The following is a 20,931-nucleotide window of genomic DNA, read 5'->3' as shown; positions in this document are numbered from 1 at the left end:
AATCGCCACCCAGGCGAATAGACCTGCAATCAGTGGTATCGCTGGAGAGATACTGAAAACAAAATCTTGCTACTAGCATCCGCTTCGCCACATCCTCAACGCTTTCTCATACTTGAAAATTCTGCGCGTGACTGATCCATGACTTCATCGACTTCTCCTGCCCTCCAACAAAACCTGGAAGCCCTCGCCATCTCATCTCGGCCTTTACCAACTCGCGCAGTCACTCTTGACGGCGACGGGCCCCACATTCCATGCAAGATGCGCGCAGCTTCGCAACCACCAGGAAAAAGGCTTCCTATACTACCTGCTTCTCATACGGTATCAGGAAGGAGGTCTCCTCATGTGGATGGTCCTGATAAGAATGGAAACTGTTCACCCAGTGATTACAATGGTTTTGGGTATGGTGTGATTGGTGGAGCAAGGTTTGGAAACGCTTTAGCTGGCATGGGACCTGCAAGAGCCAGTAGTTTCTCTGTGGCAGAGCATGAGCCTAGAGTACGTGCAGTTCCTGTCGCTACTGAGCCGAACTCACACGAGATTGAAAAGTTGTCGCTCGCGCGAACACTCTCATCACATCCTGAAGAACTACCCTCTCAATACGCTTCTCCATTTCCCACCTCTCCTGATTCTACCCCTTCTATTTCCCCCGCTGCCTTACGTAAACAACCTCTGCATCCTTCTCCGCCTCAAGCAGATGAAAATGTCTCTCGTTCGCGATCTCAATCGATGGCTACTGGTGCCCGACCCAACTTTGATCGTCCATGGCTGAGCTCACTTGAGCCATTCGCCACCACTCCTGAACCACAGGAAAGTCCTCTAGGATCCAACGTGTCGCCTTTCGTCCGTGGTGTAACATCGCTCTCTAACAATCCAGTAAACCAGCCAAAACGGTTTCAAGACTCAACTTATGCTTCTGCGCGAGCAGCATGGGGTAGCGATACACAGAGTGCGCTTACCTCGTCCATTACAGAAGCTCTTGGTGGACACCAGCCTCCTCATTCCGGTACAGCAGCTACTTTTGGCGATATCGGGCACAATGGAAGCGACAACAGATCTGGCGCTTCAAGTCGTAGACATAGTGTATCTGTGGTGGGCGGGCCTGGTGGGCGACACGAGATACTCAATGATTTTGGAACAGGATTTGCCCCTCTTGGCCTGTGGCCATATCGTGGCCCTCTTTATAAATCTGAGAACGGTCTTGGTAATGCTCTGAATCTTGATATTGACCAGAAGGATAAAGGGTTATTCGCTTCTGGAAGCTTGGACAGGTATAGTGCTGGAGGAATTCTTGACGATGGATCTTTCGGGGCATTTTCACAAGCAATCCCAATGAGAGGCCGGGTTGCCCTGCCTCAAAGTCAATCTTTGCATGTTCAACAACAAGAGAGATCACCAAGTGAAGATTCTCGCCGATTTCCATCTTCCCACGACCTTACTTCGCAAATGGGTGGACCTCGTTCTCGACCTGATCTTCACAACCAGACCTCATCTAGCCAAATAGGCGGTCGTCCTATTGGTCCTGTAGGCGCTGGTATTCCCCGTTCTATCTCCTCTATACCTATCCCCAGTGCATCGGGCCCACTTGGACCTATAGGGAGCCCACCAAACGGGTATATTACTGGGCAACAGAGTTTCAATTCGTTTGGAAGGCCTCCATTCCAGAGTATGCCCCCACAAGGTTTGCCTCTATCTCAACAAGGTGCCAGACCTCAGCCTGGGGGTCCAACTTTTGGCTACTATGGTCAGCAGCAACAACAACAACAACTTGGAGTGAGACCTTTCCAGCAGCAATCTAGTCAACAATTCAACAACGACAATAGGAATTTTAGCCCTATCAACACGGCGTTTCCACAATTCGGCTTCCCGCCCTCGTCTCCCACTGCAAATACATCAGTTTTAGCGTCCAATATTCAACCTCAAATACAACCTCCGACGTCTCCCTCCTTCTCCACACTTTCTCTTTCAGACTTAGGCAAAGGTCTCTCTCTTTCTAATCTCCCTCCCACGACCCCTCTTTACATTGTCACTTTTAAAGCAGGCCGTCGAGATGTCTATTACTGCCCCGACCCAACTCTTCTTATATCCAACGGGGATAGAGTGATTGTAGAGGCAGATCGAGGGAGTGATTTGGGAACCGTTGTGGCGGATCAATTAACACCTATGGATGTTCGAGACTGGCAAGAAAGACAGGCAACAAAGGCTTTGCTAAGTGGAGCAAGAGAACATCAGCCACCAGGTCTGGCTGTAGCTGGCGCTGAAATGTCTGCCCACCCTGCTCATGGACATCAGCGTCTGCCCTCAATTCCCTCTGCGGCATCCAAGTCTCCCCAAACGGGTAACATTCCTCAGGGTATGGAGTTGGCAAATATGGATCTTGACACCCTTCTTTCTGGTGTCGGACCTGGTGGGCAGATGGAAGTCGCGGGAACCGCTGTGAGAGGACCACTGGCTAAGGAAGTTATGCCTAAAAGGATTTTTGCAAAGAGCTCGCACGGTCCTGAGGAGCAACAGTATGTGAAAATTATATTACTAATGCAAGGAACCATGCTTATGTTTATGTAGGAGAATGAGGGAAAAGATGCAAGATGAGTATGATGCAATGATGATTTGCAGAGAGAAGGTTACACAGAAAGGATTGCCTATGCAAATTGTGGATGCCGAGTATCAATGGTAAATTACATTTGTTACCGCTTGTTAAAATTGGCTAAACATGAGATACAGGGATCGTCGCAAACTCACATTTTACTTCAAAGCAGATAAGCGCGTTGATTTTAGGGATCTTACAAAAGAAAACTTTAGGATATTCAAGTCGAGGATTTGGATGTCGATGGTTAGCAAAGATGGTATGTTTTGTTTTACTATTTGTGTGATTCACAACAGTATTAACATACAGTTTAGATCCGAGATCATGATGTATAATTATCACTGGTCGATATACAGCTATAATTAATTCGAAATGAAACATCAATCGTCACTATTTGAAAATAAGAAGCGAAACAGAAAACAGAATAAGCATCAAGATGGATTGTAGATTAGCAAATATAAATGAGTAAAATATGGCTTTTGTTTATTTGGTTTTGTTCTCTGGGGATACTGAATGTAAGAGAATTGAGTGTACAAATATTACTCTCTTATTGCGAAGACTAGATAGTGCATAGGTACAAATGGTAGAGACACAAAACACATGTATTATCATATACTTCTGCCAGAAACACTTGGAGACCGTTGAGATAATGATGGGCCACAGATGGGTCGTCACTTTACTAGGATCAACCTTGGAGAGTTCAATCATCAAGAGTCATTTTACTCGTGTGATTGGCGTCGTTTCTACTATATACCGCCCAGGCTAATCGCTACTAAACAAGATTGATTTGGTTTCTATAGGATAGTCTGAATGGGATTCTGGGTAAGTCATAAGAGTCATGGAAGCAAAGAAAATGTGATTTGGTACGTAAAGTTGCAGAATGGAACTGAAATGCATTTATTGCAAGACTTTCGGTTATATTGATAAGATTACGGGACATGTTATGAAGGAAGCATGATCAACTATAACTGAGTGAGTAGATATGGCAATGAAAAAGATGGGACACAATCATAAGATTATGTATTACAGATCATAACCACGGTGGCTGAGCTGCAGTTGTGGGATTGTATACTCTCAATAAACGTCCTTGACAAAATCAGTATTTTTTCCTGCCATATTACCCCATACAGAGCGAAAGACTACTTACCTGGACCAACCTTCATCTTGTACAAGAAATTAACAATCGTCTCACCCTCTTTATTTTGACCTCCGCCGAGTCCTTTAGCCCAATGTGAGTTGGCCTTTTCTGCCAAGACACGCTTTGCCTCCAATACGTCCGAGAGAGTTATGACACCCCTATGTATAGGTGAAGGTATTGGTGGTGAGGGAGTTGGCGGACGACGAGAAGGCGCTGTTTTGGAACGGGTCGTTGGAGGTTCGACAAGCGATGGAGACGGAGAACGTGTACAAGCGATGGGGTCATTGGTAGGTGGAAACTCGTTGGCGGGATCAGTAGAATTGTTTGGAGCACCAACGCCATTTTCTGTTTGCAAAAGCTTGGTATCTCCATTTACATTGGCTTCTTCTACGAGAGCGGTTGATGCCATCTCTGTCTTTGGACCACTACCGTTTTCAATGGCATCGGATCCCGCAATGACTGGTTTTGTGTCTTCCAACACAGCATTTGAGATTGGAGGTATAGATCCAACTGGGGTGGAAGGATCTAAAGCACCGTAATCCTGCTCGAATGTATTCGGTCCCAAGGCGTGAGGAAGATTCGCATAGAGCATGTTTGCTATGGTTTTGCTTCAGTTTCACCATACTACCAAAAAGCAAATATGTCAGCGAAAAGAGCGTACGAGGCATACACGGCTCCTCAGACCATGGCGAAGGATCCCATCGTGGTAAAAGGTCATGCGCTTCCAAGTATTTGTACAATGTTTCCAGAGGAAGATCATTGAAATTTATCTTCAAAAAATCAACATCAGCCCAAGAACAAAAAGCTCCATCCAATACCACAGACTGACTCTTGTCTTTATCTCACCTTCAGCCTCCTTTTTTTCATCCACTGCCGGCTCAGGCTTTCTTCTCTTTGCTCTTGATCCAGCTCCTGTAGCAGGCCCGCCTGTACCCAAACTTGATCCTGCTAGAGGGACACCCGGAATGGAGGTATTTGAAAGGTTTGAAGATGATGGTCGCGGTCGCTTAAGTCCTGGAGGCGGGAGCATTGTATTTGCTGGCGGGGATGGAACTGACATGGCTCAAGATGACTCGAGAAAGAAATACAAAAACAAACCAAGATGGCTGGGACAAAAAGACAATTTGGTGATTTGGTCGGGTGGAGGTCAGTTTCAGGGCAAGTAAACAAATATTACGTACGTAGATATGTCACGTGACTTGTCTTTTGAAAGTTGCAAGATATTTCCAGATATTATTATCTAAAGTTAATTTCTTCTAAGTGACGACAAAAAATGGTAGGTCAGGCAGAAGAATGGTCATTGGGATGCTGAAAGAAGACCTCTAGGGCAAGGCAGCAAAGACACGCAAGTTTGCAGCGGGCAAGCGCATGATTAAGCCCAGTGATCCTCGGCTGTAAGGATACCGTTTAGAGAGAAATGTTGGAGTATATCTGATGAAAAGTTGGGGATATAGTAAGGAAAATATTGAGAAAGCTGCTAGAAAGGCGGAGAAGGAGAAGGCAGCAGAGGAGAGAAAGGCTGTGTGAGTTTTCAACCGTCCCATTGGGTATCTATGGTGTCTGACTGACCATTTCACTTAGTGCGCAAGTCTCTTCAAGTCTCTTCCTGTCTCACAATACGGACTTGGGTCCACCATATCGTATCCTTGTCGATACCAACTTTATCAATTTTTCAATACAAAACAAAATTGAATTGGTGCAAGGAATGATGGATTGCTTGATGGCCAAATGTATCCCAACAATTTCAGACTGCGTCTTGGCAGAATTGGAAAAGTTGGGGCCCAAGTATAGACTGGCATTAAAGTGCGTTTAATTTGTGTTGCTTGCTGGCAGTGTGGTAGCTGATATAATTGATTGCAGAATTGCCAAGGATCCTCGATTTGAGAGGCTACATTGTGATCGTCAGTCTTTATCTACGCGTTGTTGACGCCCTCTAAATCATCTTGCGTCCTTGCAGATAATGGGACTTATGCAGACGACTGTATCGTCCAGCGCGTAACTGCACATAAATGCTATATTGTGGCCACCGTATGTGTCATTATGATTGGTTACCCTAGTAATTGTTGATTTGAAGTATAGTGCGATAGGGACTTGAGAAGGCGCATAAGAAAAATCCCAGGTATCCCTTTAATGTATATTGTAAAGAGGCGCTATCAGATTGAGAGATTGCCAGAGTGAGTGTCTTTTGTCAATGATTCTAGACATTTCTGAACCGTTTTATTCTAGTGGTGGTGCTTCATTTATCTAGACTTAATTTCAGGATTTTGTATGTTTGTATAACTAATGCATATTCTAAGATGACTTGAAAGTATGGCCCACACAAAAAGTTAATATACTTTTAGCTATGGCTTGCCATGACCGACAACACTAATGATGATGACATTCTAGACATGACAAAGATAACACTATAAATAAGACTGAAATGAAAGTTGCTACCAACCTCCATCGCTGGCTCCTGTTGGATGGCTTCTGTCGCTACTGGTGGAGCTCATAATCCTCAAAGTATCCTCTCCAGCTCGTCCATGATGCAGAGACGAAAGGGGAAGTACAGACTCGTCTTGAATTGATTTTTTGAGATAGACTTCGTCACCCTGTACGTCTTTGTTAGCTTATTCTTCTCAAGATTTGCATACGATAACCATATGAGATTTTCTTAAACGTACCTCCAGAGGAGTTGTAGAAAAGGACAGGCCCTTGCCGAAATGTTTAGAAAAGCATTGTTGAGCTAGTTCATAGTCAATATGAGAACTCAGCTTCTTCCTTGGCTGGACCGTTAAGGAGTGTCGCTATAACAGAATTGTTATTACTCTATCTGATACACAAAGTCGAGTAACTTACAGCGTCGACATTGCTATCCAAGACCGCAGGGCTATGTGCGCCTTCGCTGATTGACAGCCTGATGGAAAAGTCTTTATGACCTCTGTTTGAAGCATTGCCAGAGGACTTCTCCCACAATTCAATTGTACAATGAGAACAATAATCGAGTTCAGGAATCCGAACATTAGTGAAAGGTAAACCGGAAGCAAGAAGGAGATGGACGAAGGTGGTGATGTGAGATTCCTTGCTATAGAAACAGATATAAATTAATTCTATGTCAAAAATTGAAGATTGTTCGTACGTAAAGTAGAAGCATGCCAAAGATTTTCCTGTAGACTTTGCCTCATTTAAATCTTCCCATACCTTTCTTAGCAGTGGTAGACTGGTAAGCATACCAATTTCTTCCTTTGCCTCAGCGTCAAATCCATATTCTTGAGGAGCAACGAGATCAAAAAGAGCCTTTGCTCGGCCGTAGAGGTCATGTAATCGACGGTCCTGATTGGGGGCACCAGCTTTACTAGCCTGTCCTTTGCCTTCGGGGTCAAAGATGGCAAGAAGGAATGACCGGTTATGTAGACTATCATATTTGATCTATTGCGACAATGATGTCAGCTCTTTGTGATATGTCTGTAAAGAAGACGGTGATCTACGCTGTCGTAAAGTTCAGATACCCGTGACGGGTCGAATTTTTCTTGTTTAACTCCAACCCAGTCCTCAAAAATCTTTTCCCATCTTTCTTTGAAAAGCCAAGGACTATCTCCACTGCACCATCGTTGCTGAGGAATTTTATCAACATTTCCATTCTCGTAATTTATACGCATAATAGTTCGAAGCTCTGTAAGTTGTTCGATAACGTCCTGTGGAATATATCAGCACCTGTTTGGTTCCTTTCCGTTGGTATCTACGTACAGAGACAACCGCAACAGGTTCTTTCTTGAAAGACTTGGGCCAAGCCAGATCTGTTCTCCTCTCTGTCTCTCCAGTTCTTAAAAGCATCTTGAGTTTCTTCTTCGCCTCTGTCATCTTCTCCTTGCCCGCATTGTTATCGTCCAGCAGGTCTCTTCTCTGAATCAGATGACTAATTTGAGGCCCAGGCTCAGGAGGGTTACGGGAGTTGGCTATAGAACCGGGTGATGTTGAGCTTCCCCCTTCTACACCAAGAAGTGCGTGAGCAAAGATCTGGGCGGTGTTAATGACTCGTCGCTCAGACGAGGTGTAGATTTTGACATTGCTCAGAACATCCTTATCTGTTGTGAATGATCAGCTCTCTCCATCATATCAACTTCGGGATAACGTACTCATGATCATGATATCCTATTGTGTTCATCAGCATTTCACCGCCTATATAGGACAAAAACGCTACCAACCTTTTTGAAGGCATCCCCCAAGTCCCTGCTTTGATACCTTGAGCTATGCGTGCTTTCGCCACCCCATTTGATCACTAGTTGCATCTTCTCCAACCCTGCTGGAATATCGGGATCAGCATGACAATGAGCATGTCTTCTATCTGTTTGCATTATATCTGGCAAAGAAGGAAGAGGCTGGCCAGGACGCAGTATAGTATCCACTCTCAAGAGGTCATCGGCAGTAGCAGGATTTGTTGTGTCAATGGGATTGACGGCAGGATCAGTCATGGATTGAAGATCGTGTTCGCCCTTTCTTAGCCATTCATTGACTTTCTTCTTGCCCTCAGTCTCCGTACGTTCATCGTCAGAGCCATTGAACTGCTCCTCTTGCCGTTCCTTCTCTGTTTTCTTACCATCCTTATCGCCTTTTTTCTTTTCGAAGCTAGGCTTTAACTGTGCCTTCGTACCGGCCATATTCATCTTTTTCTCTAAAGCTTCTTTTATCTGAGCCAATCTTGAGAGCTGCTCTTTGGTGACTCCAGGTACATGGGCGGATTCTTCAGCAGCCGTAAGGATGAATTGTAGCTGACGAGTGTCTCGAAGGATAATTTCTTCATGATGTCCTTTAAGGAGACGAAGAAACGGCTGAGACCACGGCTCATGAGCATGAAGAGAGAACTTGACGCAGTTTATCAGCAACCGTTTAAATTACAATCGTTCTTCTCACCTTCAATTTCATCTTGGGTGTACGATCAGCATGTCGAAGAACGGTGACAGTAGCACGTAAAGTACTTGTTGTAGAACTACTAGCAGGATTGCTGAGAGCGCTGGCAGCAGGCAGGCCGGCCTGCATGCCCTGTAATTTGCGATCTCGCGCGATCTGACAAACACCGGACAAAATTTCCGCCGCCTTATCATAGTATGCTTGATTGTTCTTAACAAAACTCCAACCGTTAACGTCAATGACCATACTCCTTGAGCCTCCTTCGCATCGTAACAGGTCAAATCCGCAGACTCGTTGACCAAAAGCCTCTACAACATCTCGGGCGTATTGAGCCTCCTCCTCAGACAAGGGAGTGATGAAGCGAGTCTCCTTCCCATCTGCATTCCGACGAACAAGACCATCAACGACAGGGGATTTACGGGTCTCTGCATGGGAGAATTTGGTGCCCACGGTATAGACTTTGATATCTTCGGCTACAAGCAATGAGCAGATATTCATTCAGAGCTTTATAGTTTGCATACCATTGTCAACATTAATAAACTCTTCGTAAATGAAGGAGCCAATGGTACGGGGGTGGTATAGGTTTGGATCATATTCACTCGACTTGTTTCCCACCTGCATGTGTCGCTCAGCATGATATGAAGATGTAGAATACGGTCCAGTTTTGCAAACGAACCTTTCTAAACAACCTTCTGCCTCCTCCGCCCTTGTAGTAGATATACACATTATGGTCCTCGCCGTCTACTGGCTTTTCCACAAAAGGTTTTTCCACCACTTTGTCGCCGACAATAATGGCGTCACCGTCTTCTCGAAGAATAACTTCGTTTGACTTGGGCACAACATCTTTCCTCTGCTTATTCTTCCATCGATCTGGGATGACTACCTCTCCCCACTCAAGCTCATCTTTGGCTTTTGGCCCAGGAAGAACGAGACCTAGTTCTTTCCTAACTTGCCTCCTCAAAGAGCGGGGGACATGCGGTCCACCGTCCCGCGAGATTTCTGCACGATTAGGCGTAGGGACTCCGATGTGATCCAAGATGGCAAGGACAAGGCGCCGATCCCAGAGTAGAGATTGCATTAAAACAGAATTGATTGATATAGGAGGGGGCCTGCCAGAGAGCTGCGTATATTGGATAGCCTTTGGCAGTGGAAAGTCTGTGGAAAAGAAAGAGATGAGGACATCCACAGGCGGCCAGTGAGATATATCTATAGAAAAGGTCAGCAACTGTACCTCACCTCATATAGATACGCACCTTCTTCAAGAATAACGACGTCTCCAAAAATCTTTACCTCTAATCCACCCTTTTCAATGTCTACCAGCCTGGTCAGAATTTCCCTCATAGCTTTGCTTCTAGCCTTGACGTCCATGGCACACACTCCGAGAACCACTTTGGGCGACTTGGGCGCTGTGGGAACCTGAGAATTCAAGTTCATGAGTACAGACGGTGACGGTGTCCGTCTTTCTGTACTTGTTGACAGACGCATTTTGCTTGGGGAGCCTGGATGAAGCGTAGCCATGGTGAATTGTATTCACAGGCGCCTTGCTTTCCTATCCGCTCACTTGTATCAGTTCAACCAAAAGTAAATAAATAAAAATGAGATGGAAAGAAAAGAAAATTCTTATTTTGACATTTTCAAGTCTTATCCACCGTTATCAAATGTGGAGCCCCACAGAATTTACCAAAATTCAAACTTTGGTTGTTTTGTGTATTGTAAAAGCAACTTTTTCTTTTCTTTCCCTTTTGCATTCGAATTTCTATGAAAACTAGCAAAGATGGAAGCACTGGATACCAAAACAACAAGTTCAATTGTATACTCTAACGACCTGTGCTTGGTAACGGCGGAAAAATGGAAGAGTGCTGCTCATTATATCGCAAATAATCTCGATAGGCGGTAAATATTGTCCGGGTAAAGAATAGCAGCAGCTGAATTTTGGTATTGACAGGACTGGTTTGGTTGAGGCAGAAAGAGAAGGAGGGTTCTTTGACAGCGCAGGAGAAGTATGGAAAGGTCTTGCTGCCTCTTTTGATCCCACCGCTGAGTCGGAGAGACCAAGATTTGCTTCTGAGAGCTCCAGACTGGAAGTTGCTTTGGCATTGGCTAAACTGGAACGGAACCTTGTGGCTGGTCTTGCTTCGTTTCAGCATACGGCTGCGTAGGTTTGATAGCAATTTGTCGCAAGGAGACTATAAGCTAAAATCAGAGTTGTACAGCAATCACGAGGAAGCAATCAGACAGTGTATCTTCCATATTACTTCACATAAGCGCATTGAGGATCCAGATTGTAAGTTGTCAGTTTCTTAGCTGACCACCGGCCTTTCTGATCCATCTTTGCCAAAGTCATTCCACTGCAAATCGTCATAACCCAGCTCTTATCAAACATCATCTCACCGGCCAACGCTGACCCTTCCGCTGCAAAGCTGGCAGACAAATATTTAAAAATGTACACATCTGGTAGAAGAGAAGAAGATGTAATCATGTGAGAACCCCTGCCTTCTAGAAAGGCAGGAGATGTGATTGACCCCAAGGTATAGACGTCTGTTGGACTCTTCAGACGTGAAAACCTGCCAAGCAACTCTTCACTTGTTGAACAACGTCACTCGCAACAGTCGAAGCCGTTTGTAAGTTTAAGACGCTGTTTACTCTTCTTTTGTCTTCATATTGATCTTAGGCTCAGACATCTGCTGTTGTGTCCCATCGGAGTAAGGTGGTTGATGAAAGTCCTAGGTAAAATGGATGATTGGCTGGAGAAAGAAGACTCTGCATTTGATGTTGCAGCAGCCATTTTCAAGTCTTTCATCCACTATTCTCTCCATGAGCAATTATTTACTCTCTTGGCGGAACCATCAGAGTGTATAACGCCGTCCCAAACAGTCTTCCTCAAGATACTAGATTCGACCTTGTCTTCCACAACGTTCGATCCTATGAATAGCCAATCCAACATCTTTCTTGTGTCTTTGTTCCGTGACGTGGAAGCATGTGCATCACCGTCGCTGCATCAAAAAGCCGACGATCCCCGCTTGCCCAAATTTCTAGAGGCCCTTATTCTTGTCTCGGAAGCACTCAGTTCTATCGGACTTGGAGTTCAAAGGCGAAGGGATAAAGCTTTCGTGTCTAATACTGTTTGCAATCAATCTTCACTTACGGAAATTGAAACCGGTGATGAAGAGCGTCTTGTAGTTTTGATGAAAGATAGTAAGAAAGGAGTAGTCCGTCCACTAATCAGCAAGTTTTCGTATTTCAGTGCAAAAAACAATATCTAACAATTGTCTAGATTTATTAGCATCTCTCGAGGTGTTTTTTCCACGAACAAACCCTCTCCGTCCTTTACCAGATCCTGATCACCTTCAACCTGCTTTCAAACCATTCTCAAAACTTAAACGCAATCTCCTCGGGCTTCTTTCAATTCTCACTTTCAACGATGTCGTCGTTGGTGACCTAGTAAGAGAGTGCGGCGGTGTTGAGCTGGTATTGAACTTAACTGAAGTGGATGAAAATAATCCGTGTATGTGGTGGCCATGATTGTCCTTTCTCTTGTTTTCTAATGATTATGATAGTCTTGAGAGAACATGCTCTTTTCTGTGTTCGCAATCTTATTCTTGACAACCCTGCCAATCAAGCCATCATTCGTAAAATGGATCCGGTCGGCGTGCTCTCGGAAACAGGAGAATTACTACCTGTTCCAGAGAACATGAGAAAAACTTGATGACCAGTTTACTCCAACTACATGAGAAACCTTGGTGTGGCTGAATAATATATAGACTGTACATTAAGACAACATTCAAGAAATTTCATCGTATAGATAATGTATGTACAGATCAAAAAGGCGTTGCGCTTTATGGAATTCCTCAATATTGATGAACAGCACCGCACTGTCATAACCACTAGATATATCAAGCTTTTGATGAGAAGACGGATCAGTCTTCACCTTCCAATTCCGCCAAGAAATTCAACCAAGCCTTTTTTGTGATTATTCCTTGATAAACGCCTCTAGAATTAACCACAATAACTTGCCTCACACCCAACCTGACAAACAACTGCTGAACTAGCTCCAAAGGCGAGTGTATCTGTACAATAATGGGCGCTTGATCGATATACCGACTGAGATCATAAGGATTGTGCGTGTTTCCAACATAAGAGTCAGCAAAGCTGAAAATGCTGAATACGCCGGAGCGAGTAAGGGCACCTGGTGAATCGTCAGGCATGAGGTTAATAGATGCGTCTGGTTCGTCTGCTAGCTCGGCTTTTACTGCAGTCAGCATAATTGAAGAGTTGGAATCCCAGGAGGTACTTACAAAGGGCATGTTCTAATTCATTCATACCCAGGAACCCAACTACTCGTAAACAACTTCTTTCTCTACCACTTCCTATTCCATTTTCCAGAGTCATTCCTAATGCAACGCTGCCTCCACCAGCACTAGTGATTTCTTTAACTAACACTGGAAAACCTGTATCTTCCATGCCAAGTCTGACGAGCTCTAGAAGTTTACCAGTGAGCGACCGGACGGTATAAGGCTTGTCTGCACGTAGGTGAGGAATAGATTTGTCGGTTATCGTAGATGCTCTGCGAGAACCCCAGAGGTATTCATGTTTGGAATCGAGGTAAGGAAGCTGATTCAAGCTATAGACTTATCAGGAAATGTCAAATACTCACACATTCTTTACAACTTACTCAATGACTAGATCATAAATACCCTTTTTCTCTAAACCATCCGCCAAAGTCTTGGCCACCAAAACACCAATCATCACAGGGACAACATAGTTTAAAGTTGAGGTGAGCTCAAAAATGATGACGGCTAGAGAGACTGTCGTTCTTGTGACACCTGCAAGAGTAGCCGCAGCCCCCACAACGGCGTAGAGTCCGGGAACAACGCAGTTGGTATCTTTGCAGATACTGAAAAGAGGCAATTCGGGGTTAGTCCACTCGATGTATTCCATGATGTGTCCCACAATTCTGCCAAAGCAAGCTCCTACGGCAAGAGATGGAATAAAAATACCAGCTTTATGTTCATTCCAAAATCAGCAGAATCCACTAGGAAACATTTCAGTCGTACCTGGCAATTTAATTCCAAAGGTAACAATGGTCAAGCATCCTTTAATCACAAGAGTCATAAAAATTTCCCAAATGACAGTAGCAACTTCTTCAGGGTGACTAACACATAACCTGCTTGAACTGGAGGGATTACATTCTTCAAATAGCTATGTATAAATAGATTAGCAGCCAATCCATGCAGTAAGCAAGCTTTTAGAGGCAACGTACACTAGCAATAAGCTCAGTGCCTCCCATCCTTGTATAGGGATTCGAGAATGAGACAATTGTAGTCAAGATGACTACTAAAGCAACCTCAAGGATTGGATGATTCTTCAACCACGTCCCGTTCCTCACACGTCTACTCCAGATGATATTGAGTCTGGCAAAGACAGCTCCATATAATCCACCAAACACGCCTAAGAGGAGAAAGATAAGGAATTCCCAGTAGTGATATTCTTTGGTGTAGGTCACAGCAAACAAAACAAGGGAGCCGTTTCCAAATGGGTTTAGGGCTTTGAAGGTAATAGCGGTAATGGCGGCACACCAAAAAGAACGCCACATCACTTTGGAAGGAAAATAATAGGATACTTCTTCAAGAGAAAATAGGACGCCACCAATTGGAGCGCCAAAAGCTACTGCAACACCAGCCGCACAAGCTGCAGATAATATTTCCCTTCGTTTGGCTAAACAACCTGGTTAGCATACGTAACGATATGACTAATTCTTACCTTCATTGCACTCATACTTGATAAAAAGTCTGGAGATGATATTTCCCACACAACAGCTGATATGCACCAATGGTCCCTCTTTACCCAAACTCAGCCCAGAAGCTACGCTCAGTGCGAGGCCCACACTTTTGGTAATCAGTGTCCAGCCACCAAGATACCCATGGATCACAAAACCGCTCAGGATGGTCTTGATCTCGGGTATACCAGATCCTGCGGCATAAAACATAACCTTGCGCGTATTCGTTGGCGGAATCTCAATCAGAGGCGTTGAAGGTTCGTTTGTGATGGAATCGAGAAGAGGTTGACGCTCGTTGGCAATCGCGTTAGCATTCAATAAATCAGGAAAACCAACGCCAAGTTTTGTCGGGGAGGCATCAGTGTGTTTGGTAGGCAGTGTTTGAGGAGGCGTAAGGAAAGCAGAATCTTTGGATGTAGTGTGATGAACCGAGGAACTGAGATAGACTGTCATACAGCTTGAAACCGTCGCCAGTATCAATGCCATAATGGCATACGTCAGAAACTCTGGGCCACTATAAATCCAAGCATTCTCTGAGCCATGCTGGTTATCTGGGTCAAACAACTGACCCCATTCAACCCAGTCTGCACAGTCACCTTCGCCTCCATCACTACCAGGCGTCTGATGTCTTGGTGCGCAACAAAACCTCTTGGCTGTTCCCCATGAGGAGGAACAAAATCCATCTTTGAGGTCAAACAATGCCATTTCTGCTCGTATGATCAAGAAAGCGATGAATGCCGTTATGACGCCCACAAGAGTCACAACGAGCCAACCCTGGAAGCGATCCCAAGTGTTTATTACCTTGCCTCTAAGCGAGCGAGATGCAGCGTGACGTAATCGACGAACTCTTGATGATTCCTTAATCTATGGCGTTGTCAACTTTAAAGAAATTCACGATTGACAAGGACTCACAGCATCATGGATCCAGTCGATAGTGACATAGGAACTATACCACACCCTCGTACCATTTGCTCGTTCTCCCTCATTATCCTCCAACATCTCATCCACTTCCCCTCTCCTTCCAAGTGATTCATCGTCATAATGTTCGGGCCTACCCAGACCCAAGCCAACCGCGCTGACCCTCTTTTTGAGCTTTTGGATGACAGATCCTGCCGGTGAGAGAACAGGGGAAGAAGAGCTGTGACCGACAAGGGGAGGGCGCGGAACAAGAGTTGCGCCGTAGGATGAACCTCCAAACGAAGAATGTTGATGGTCTTCTGCACGATCCCGAAGGCTGTTCCCCTGGGATCCCTTGTCTTTGAATCTAGAGGCTGTAGCCGTTGCAGGCTGGCTTACAGAATAGTAAGCCTCATGACTTGGCAATCCAAGCCCTTGGGTCGGAAATGCTGTCTGAGGTTGTACAGGCAACGCACGAGACGTGGAGATGCGCCTTGGACTTGACAAAGCCCCACTGCCACTGATCGCCGATCCAGTACCGGATCTACTCAGTGTAGTCCCAAGTCCCAGTCCTACATTGGGATGTGTAGCGCCATAACCTGGTACAGGTGTGCTGAATACTCTCCCTCCTTGTGCCTGGCTGCTTCGTCGCCTCGGATAATCCGTGCTCAAAGTCGAAACAGATGATGACGAGCTGGTATTGTGTGACTGTTGGGAATGGCCGCGACCCAACATTCGAGGAGAAGACACGCCAACACCTGTGACATCCAACCCCATCACACTGTTGGTGAATGCTGGGTTTATACGTGGTGTGTGAGCTGCTAGCTCTCTGTCCTCTGAATCCGTGCTGGATATCTGAAAAGTCGAAGCTGATGGCGAGGTGGAGGTCGATGTAGATGTGCTAGAGCTACTGGCACCAGGCTTGTTGATAAAAGTCGAAGGGTTTGGAAAATATGTTATAGGACTGACACTTTGTGAATCCGTCATGTAAGTGTCTGCTGACTGCCTTCGTGACTGGGTAACACCTCCTGACGTGTTGAGAGTGTTTGGCTGTTGAGCTCTGTGCTTTGGGTTGCGCAGAGACGTTGTCGATGGCGGACGACTTGGCCTCACTGTTGTTGTGCTTGTACTACTTGATGGTGCCGATAGAATAGAGGTTGAGGGAGGTGTGGGTGACAGGCGAACCCTTTGTTCACCCATATTGGCGAATGAACTCTTTTGGCAAGTAGAAAGGTAAAAGCAAAAGAAGAATGGTATAAAAGGAATAATGGAATGAAAGATGACGCGTTAATAAAACAACAACTTCCTTTTAGCGTGATTCCTGCAAAACGCGTCGCGAATTGAGAATTTTTTTTTCAAGTCAAAACGTGTAGTCCATTTTACAATTACTTTTTGCTTTTGCTTTTATCTTTGCTTTTACCATTATCCTTGTTCTTGTTTTTTTACAACACGAATCCCGTCCAAAGAGAAAGCTCTGCATTGCCTAGACGCGTCCAGCCAAGAGCCCAGAAGCAGGACAAGCAGAAGGACGACCTGTTCATACTGCTTGGCGAGACTTGCGCTCAAGTGAAAGAGTGGTAGACAATCCAACAAGCCTATGCGCGTTTATATATAGCAAAACCAGCAGCGGACTTCCGACCATGTCCAAGGCTAGTAGTAAGACATCTTGTGTACCACCCGTACATCCCTATGACTAACCCTGTGAGCTACACCCATGGCAAACCATGTGCTACTATCTACTTATTCCCTCTTCCAGGCTCTATAGGTGATATACGGCAGACGCAACCGAATGTATTACAGCTTTACTCGACCAGACCACATGCCCTTACCCATATCCAGCGTCAAACGTCCCTCTATCTCGCTTCCATGCTCGCTTTATCTTGCCTCTGCTCCTTGTGGCTCTCCTTATAGCTTGGTCGCTCACCCGTCAGCTTTATCCAAGTCGTCTGGATCCGGACACCACGTAAGCCATCCGCCATGCAGGCACACTCGCCGCTCCACACATATGGGTCATGCGCACAGACCGCTTTTCATCAATGGTAATAACCGTGCCTGGGCCGATGATTATTGCAGAAGGTGATTTTTCGGGAATCCGTTTGTGCGCGAGTTATATAAGAATGGCATTGGAATTTTGTTTTTGGTTCTTTCTTTGTTGTTTTCATATTTGATTGGACAAGATGAGCCGTTCCAGCCTAGAGTATCCAGAAATGGTGAGTTGGATGGCGGTGGGTGTCGACAGCGGCTGACTATGCGTAGAAACAACTCCTCGACCGCAACGCCATGTGGTCGAAAAAGGTCTGGGAGAAGGATTCCACGGTGAGGGTGGTCTTTGTTGGTATATGCATGTGTTGACTACCATGCCTGCAGTTCTTTCCCCGCCACGTTCCTGGTCAGCGACCCGAGGTTATGTGGATTGGATGTAAGACATTCACTTCCGAGGCGTTTATGGAGGCTGATGGACTCCAATCAGGCTCTGACGCACGTGTGCCCGAGACGACAATTATGGGTTGCGACCCCGGAGACATTTTTGTGCATCGAAACATTGCAAAGTAGGTCGTTTGGAGGAGGCTTTTCTGACAGCATTGGCCAGTTTGTACTCGCCCCAGGATGACTCGCTCAACGCTGTGTTGATGATTGCCCTCCTCAACTTTAGAGTCCGACACATTGTCGTTGCTGTGAGTGTTGTTTGGTGCTTGAGTGTAATGACTGACAATGGTGTTAGGGCCACACAAACTGCGTTGGATGTCTGACCGCTCTCAACGTATCTCGTCTTCCACCGGTCCCACCAGCGACTGCGCTCCAACGATACGTCCGGCCGGTGGCTACGCTTGCGAGGACGCTCGCTACACCTGATGGACCTCCGACGTTGGATTTGTTGGTGGAGGAGAATGTGGTGCAGCAGGTGAAGAATTTGCTGGAGAGCGAAGTTATCAAGAATGCAAGTGTGTTTTGTAGTTATGTGTGACAGGGCTCATCGAGATGGTAGGATTGGAAAAAGAGAGGGGCTGATGGAGTCGTTATCCATGGCTGGGTTTACCATCTCGAAGATGTGAGTTACTGAGTGTGTCAAGGTAACTGACTGCTTTGGCTAGGGTACTATTCGTGACCTCAATATCTCTGTCGGTCCGCCTGGCCATGTTCCAGGAAAACGAGTCAGCAGCTTCTAAGATTACTGTATTAATCAGAGATGTTTCATCCATCGCTTGGGCAATTGCGAACATGAGAATGTAATAGTGTTTTACTTGCTATTGTATGCATTGTAAGAAAAATCGTTTGTCTATCCAAAACCCTCAGATGAATATGCTATCGCTCCTGGCTTCAAAAGAATCTTTAAAAGACCGATGTCAGGCGGTCAAACTCTTTGAGCTAGCGATGAAGAAATTCAAAACATCATAGGGTTGAAAAAAGCATCTCGTACCAACTAAACAGATATACGTACGAACCATACCAGATGTGTGGGCGGTGTGGTCGTAGGATAAAAGATGAAAGAAAGACAGCCCAAGACACAGAGTAAGCCCCATCAAGTTACCCTCCTCGCTTGCAAAGAGCAAAGCGAAAACGGGCAATCACATAACTATACCTATGAGCGCATCGATTTCATCTTTTACAGTCTCGTCTTTCCCTTCTGAAGCCAGGTAGTCTGACTAGGCTCATATCTTCGCCTAACATCAGTAGACTCCAGCAGGGAGTACCAAAATCGACCCTCTACAACACCTACCTGTCAGCCCGGAAAAACCGAAGGCTGACAGAGCAGTTAGACATGTCGAGAAAGAGGGACAGCTGGAAACCGCCTCGCAAACGATACACCACACTAAACGCCCCCACACACATCGTTCGCAGTCTTCGTTCCCAGCTCGACTAACCAACCAGCCTCTCTGCATTTTTACATACAGCGCTCTTCTGGCAAGAAGGTTTCATCGAGAGGCAAGCCAAAGAAGAGTAGCAAGAAGATATGGCGACACGAGACGGTTCATGGGTAGCACGAAAAGAGAATCGGAATTTGGCCATGATGATGGTATAGGCGAGGTAAAAGAGGCTCCGGGGACTTTCAACCCACAGCGAGAGGAGACAGATGGGCAAAAGCCATCTTGTTCGTGAAACTGCGAAAAAGTGATTCTTGTACTTGGGCTGTAAAGATAGATGAAAAAGAAAAAAGAAATTTTTTTAAATCGTTGTTGAGTTAAAGTGAGGGATGAAATAAACGAAAGAAGTTGTGATGTTGGAATTTAAATTTCAATGTGTTAATATTGTTGCTCATTTTGATATATTTTCTAAATGCATTAAAATATACAAGACAATGACCACTGAGGCTACCAAATCACGCAAACCTAGAATTGAATATGTCATTTTTGATATGGATGGTCTCTTGAGTATGCGGTCGAGATCAAACGTTTCCGAGTTCTTTCGCTGACTTTTCTCAATAGTGTAGGTCTAAATAGCTACTGGTTAGTGAAACAGCTGATTCGGCTTACGCATATATAGAGATTCAGAGGTTTGTTCAGCCTCAGCTTACGCCTACCATGAGCTCATGTGGTTTAGAGGATTTACACCATTGTCACGAGTAAATACTCTACTCTACATTCAATATATACATCTACTCATCCTTTTCCTCAGACACGATATTGGGTAGATATGGCCATGAAATGACATGGGACATCAAATCGGGGATGATGGGTAAACCTCAACGTCTCTCAACGCAATACTTGCTCTCTCATTTTCCTGATGTGGAGCGTGAAATGACGTTGGAGCAGTACATTGAGGAGAGCGACAGAATGAAGCAAGAGCTGTTCAAAAAGGTCGAGCCAATGAGAGGTGCGGCCGCTTTGGTAAAAGGTTTGGTAAGTAGAGATATACGTTGAAAATTCGCTCAATTGGCATCAAAGCACGAGGCAGGTATACCTATTGCCCTCGCAACAGGCTCTAATACTCAAAATTTTGTCCATAAAACCGCAGGTTTTTACCTTGTTTGTAATGTTCTTGCTCTAACCCTCTTTAGACACACTTGCCCCACATATTCTCTCTTTTCCCAGCCACCTCTATCCTCACAGCTGACTCGCCTGAGGTGAAGCGAGGGAAACCAAACCCAGACATTTTTCTTGCCGCTGCACACTCTTTGGGAAGGGATGTAGGCACGGCAGAAGAGTGCAATGAAACGCAGCAAGAGGAAAGGAGAAAAGGATTAGTATTTGAGGATGCCACGTTGGGGGTTCAAGCTGGCGTGGCTGCTGGTATGAATGGTCATTTTATTTCTCTTTCTTATTGAAGTTTGAGTGACACTGGAAAATAGTGGTTTGGGTTCCCGATTCCGAGCTGCGTGCGCTGAACCCAGGAGAAACGTATGGTGCCACTGAGATACTTGAGCACCTTGAAGAATGGAAGCCGACAAGCTGGGGACTTCCGTCCCTTTCTGGATTCAATGTATGTCTTCTTGAACGGTTCAGTGATTGCGAAGCTCATTGTGTTGACTGATATGGTTAAATGCATAGTAAAGAACGATATCCCACATCGTCCGAATAGTGCAACTTCATAACCGTGAAGACCCTCATGGATGTCTTTCCCTTTTATTCAATCTGCCTGTTTGCAGAGCTTCATTTTGTCGGACTCTTGCTATGGTTTCATATATCTACCCATTAGCTATGCCCAAAACAA

The 20,931-nt window shown here is 45.3% G+C and overlaps 7 protein-coding genes across 7 annotated transcripts; 4 read left to right on the top strand and 3 right to left on the bottom strand.

The window, feature by feature from the left end:
• Window positions 1-138: 138 nt before the first annotated feature.
• L203_101032 (uncharacterized protein) lies at window positions 139-2,912 on the top strand (the record flags this gene model as incomplete). Its single annotated transcript, XM_066210483.1, has 5 exons — window positions 139-495; window positions 547-2,510; window positions 2,563-2,670; window positions 2,722-2,843; window positions 2,899-2,912. The coding sequence occupies 5 exons, from the start codon at window positions 139-141 to the stop codon at window positions 2,910-2,912; spliced, it is 2,565 nt and encodes an 854-aa protein (XP_066066580.1).
• Window positions 2,913-3,614: 702 nt separating this feature from the next.
• Window positions 3,615-4,782, bottom strand: L203_101031 (uncharacterized protein; the record flags this gene model as incomplete). Its single annotated transcript, XM_066210482.1, has 4 exons — window positions 3,615-3,670; window positions 3,732-4,319; window positions 4,384-4,492; window positions 4,552-4,782. The coding sequence occupies 4 exons, from the start codon at window positions 4,780-4,782 to the stop codon at window positions 3,615-3,617; spliced, it is 984 nt and encodes a 327-aa protein (XP_066066579.1).
• A 213-nt stretch (window positions 4,783-4,995) lies between these two features.
• On the top strand, window positions 4,996-5,970 carry L203_101030 (uncharacterized protein; the record flags this gene model as incomplete). Its single annotated transcript, XM_066210481.1, has 8 exons — window positions 4,996-4,998; window positions 5,049-5,116; window positions 5,177-5,245; window positions 5,304-5,525; window positions 5,583-5,623; window positions 5,680-5,750; window positions 5,802-5,896; window positions 5,949-5,970. The coding sequence occupies 8 exons, from the start codon at window positions 4,996-4,998 to the stop codon at window positions 5,968-5,970; spliced, it is 591 nt and encodes a 196-aa protein (XP_066066578.1).
• Window positions 5,971-6,154: 184 nt separating this feature from the next.
• Window positions 6,155-10,127, bottom strand: L203_101029 (uncharacterized protein; the record flags this gene model as incomplete). Its single annotated transcript, XM_066210480.1, has 12 exons — window positions 6,155-6,313; window positions 6,386-6,508; window positions 6,561-6,786; window positions 6,841-7,130; window positions 7,190-7,396; window positions 7,449-7,786; window positions 7,838-7,853; window positions 7,907-8,563; window positions 8,613-9,082; window positions 9,131-9,224; window positions 9,286-9,815; window positions 9,863-10,127. The coding sequence occupies 12 exons, from the start codon at window positions 10,125-10,127 to the stop codon at window positions 6,155-6,157; spliced, it is 3,375 nt and encodes a 1,124-aa protein (XP_066066577.1).
• A 256-nt stretch (window positions 10,128-10,383) lies between these two features.
• On the top strand, window positions 10,384-12,315 carry L203_101028 (uncharacterized protein; the record flags this gene model as incomplete). Its single annotated transcript, XM_066210479.1, has 8 exons — window positions 10,384-10,502; window positions 10,555-10,764; window positions 10,823-10,893; window positions 10,950-11,088; window positions 11,144-11,230; window positions 11,287-11,834; window positions 11,884-12,114; window positions 12,167-12,315. The coding sequence occupies 8 exons, from the start codon at window positions 10,384-10,386 to the stop codon at window positions 12,313-12,315; spliced, it is 1,554 nt and encodes a 517-aa protein (XP_066066576.1).
• A 211-nt stretch (window positions 12,316-12,526) lies between these two features.
• Window positions 12,527-16,482, bottom strand: L203_101027 (uncharacterized protein; the record flags this gene model as incomplete). Its single annotated transcript, XM_066210478.1, has 7 exons — window positions 12,527-12,852; window positions 12,905-13,230; window positions 13,282-13,609; window positions 13,664-13,808; window positions 13,870-14,324; window positions 14,370-15,249; window positions 15,298-16,482. The coding sequence occupies 7 exons, from the start codon at window positions 16,480-16,482 to the stop codon at window positions 12,527-12,529; spliced, it is 3,645 nt and encodes a 1,214-aa protein (XP_066066575.1).
• A 977-nt stretch (window positions 16,483-17,459) lies between these two features.
• L203_101026 (uncharacterized protein) lies at window positions 17,460-20,771 on the top strand (the record flags this gene model as incomplete). Its single annotated transcript, XM_066210477.1, has 16 exons — window positions 17,460-17,492; window positions 17,539-17,598; window positions 17,650-17,701; window positions 17,753-17,788; window positions 17,836-17,957; window positions 18,005-18,220; window positions 18,269-18,331; window positions 18,375-18,434; window positions 18,958-19,376; window positions 19,765-19,774; window positions 19,822-19,843; window positions 19,897-20,120; window positions 20,166-20,231; window positions 20,279-20,519; window positions 20,570-20,700; window positions 20,769-20,771. 16 exons carry the CDS (start codon window positions 17,460-17,462, stop codon window positions 20,769-20,771), a joined length of 1,758 nt encoding a protein of 585 aa, XP_066066574.1.
• Window positions 20,772-20,931: the final 160 nt, after the last annotated feature.

This window comes from Cryptococcus depauperatus, chromosome 1 (assembly GCF_001720195.1).
Source record: "Cryptococcus depauperatus CBS 7841 chromosome 1, complete sequence".
NCBI lineage: Eukaryota > Fungi > Basidiomycota > Tremellomycetes > Tremellales > Cryptococcaceae > Cryptococcus > Cryptococcus depauperatus.
This window is presented reverse-complemented; position numbering and strand designations above follow the sequence as displayed.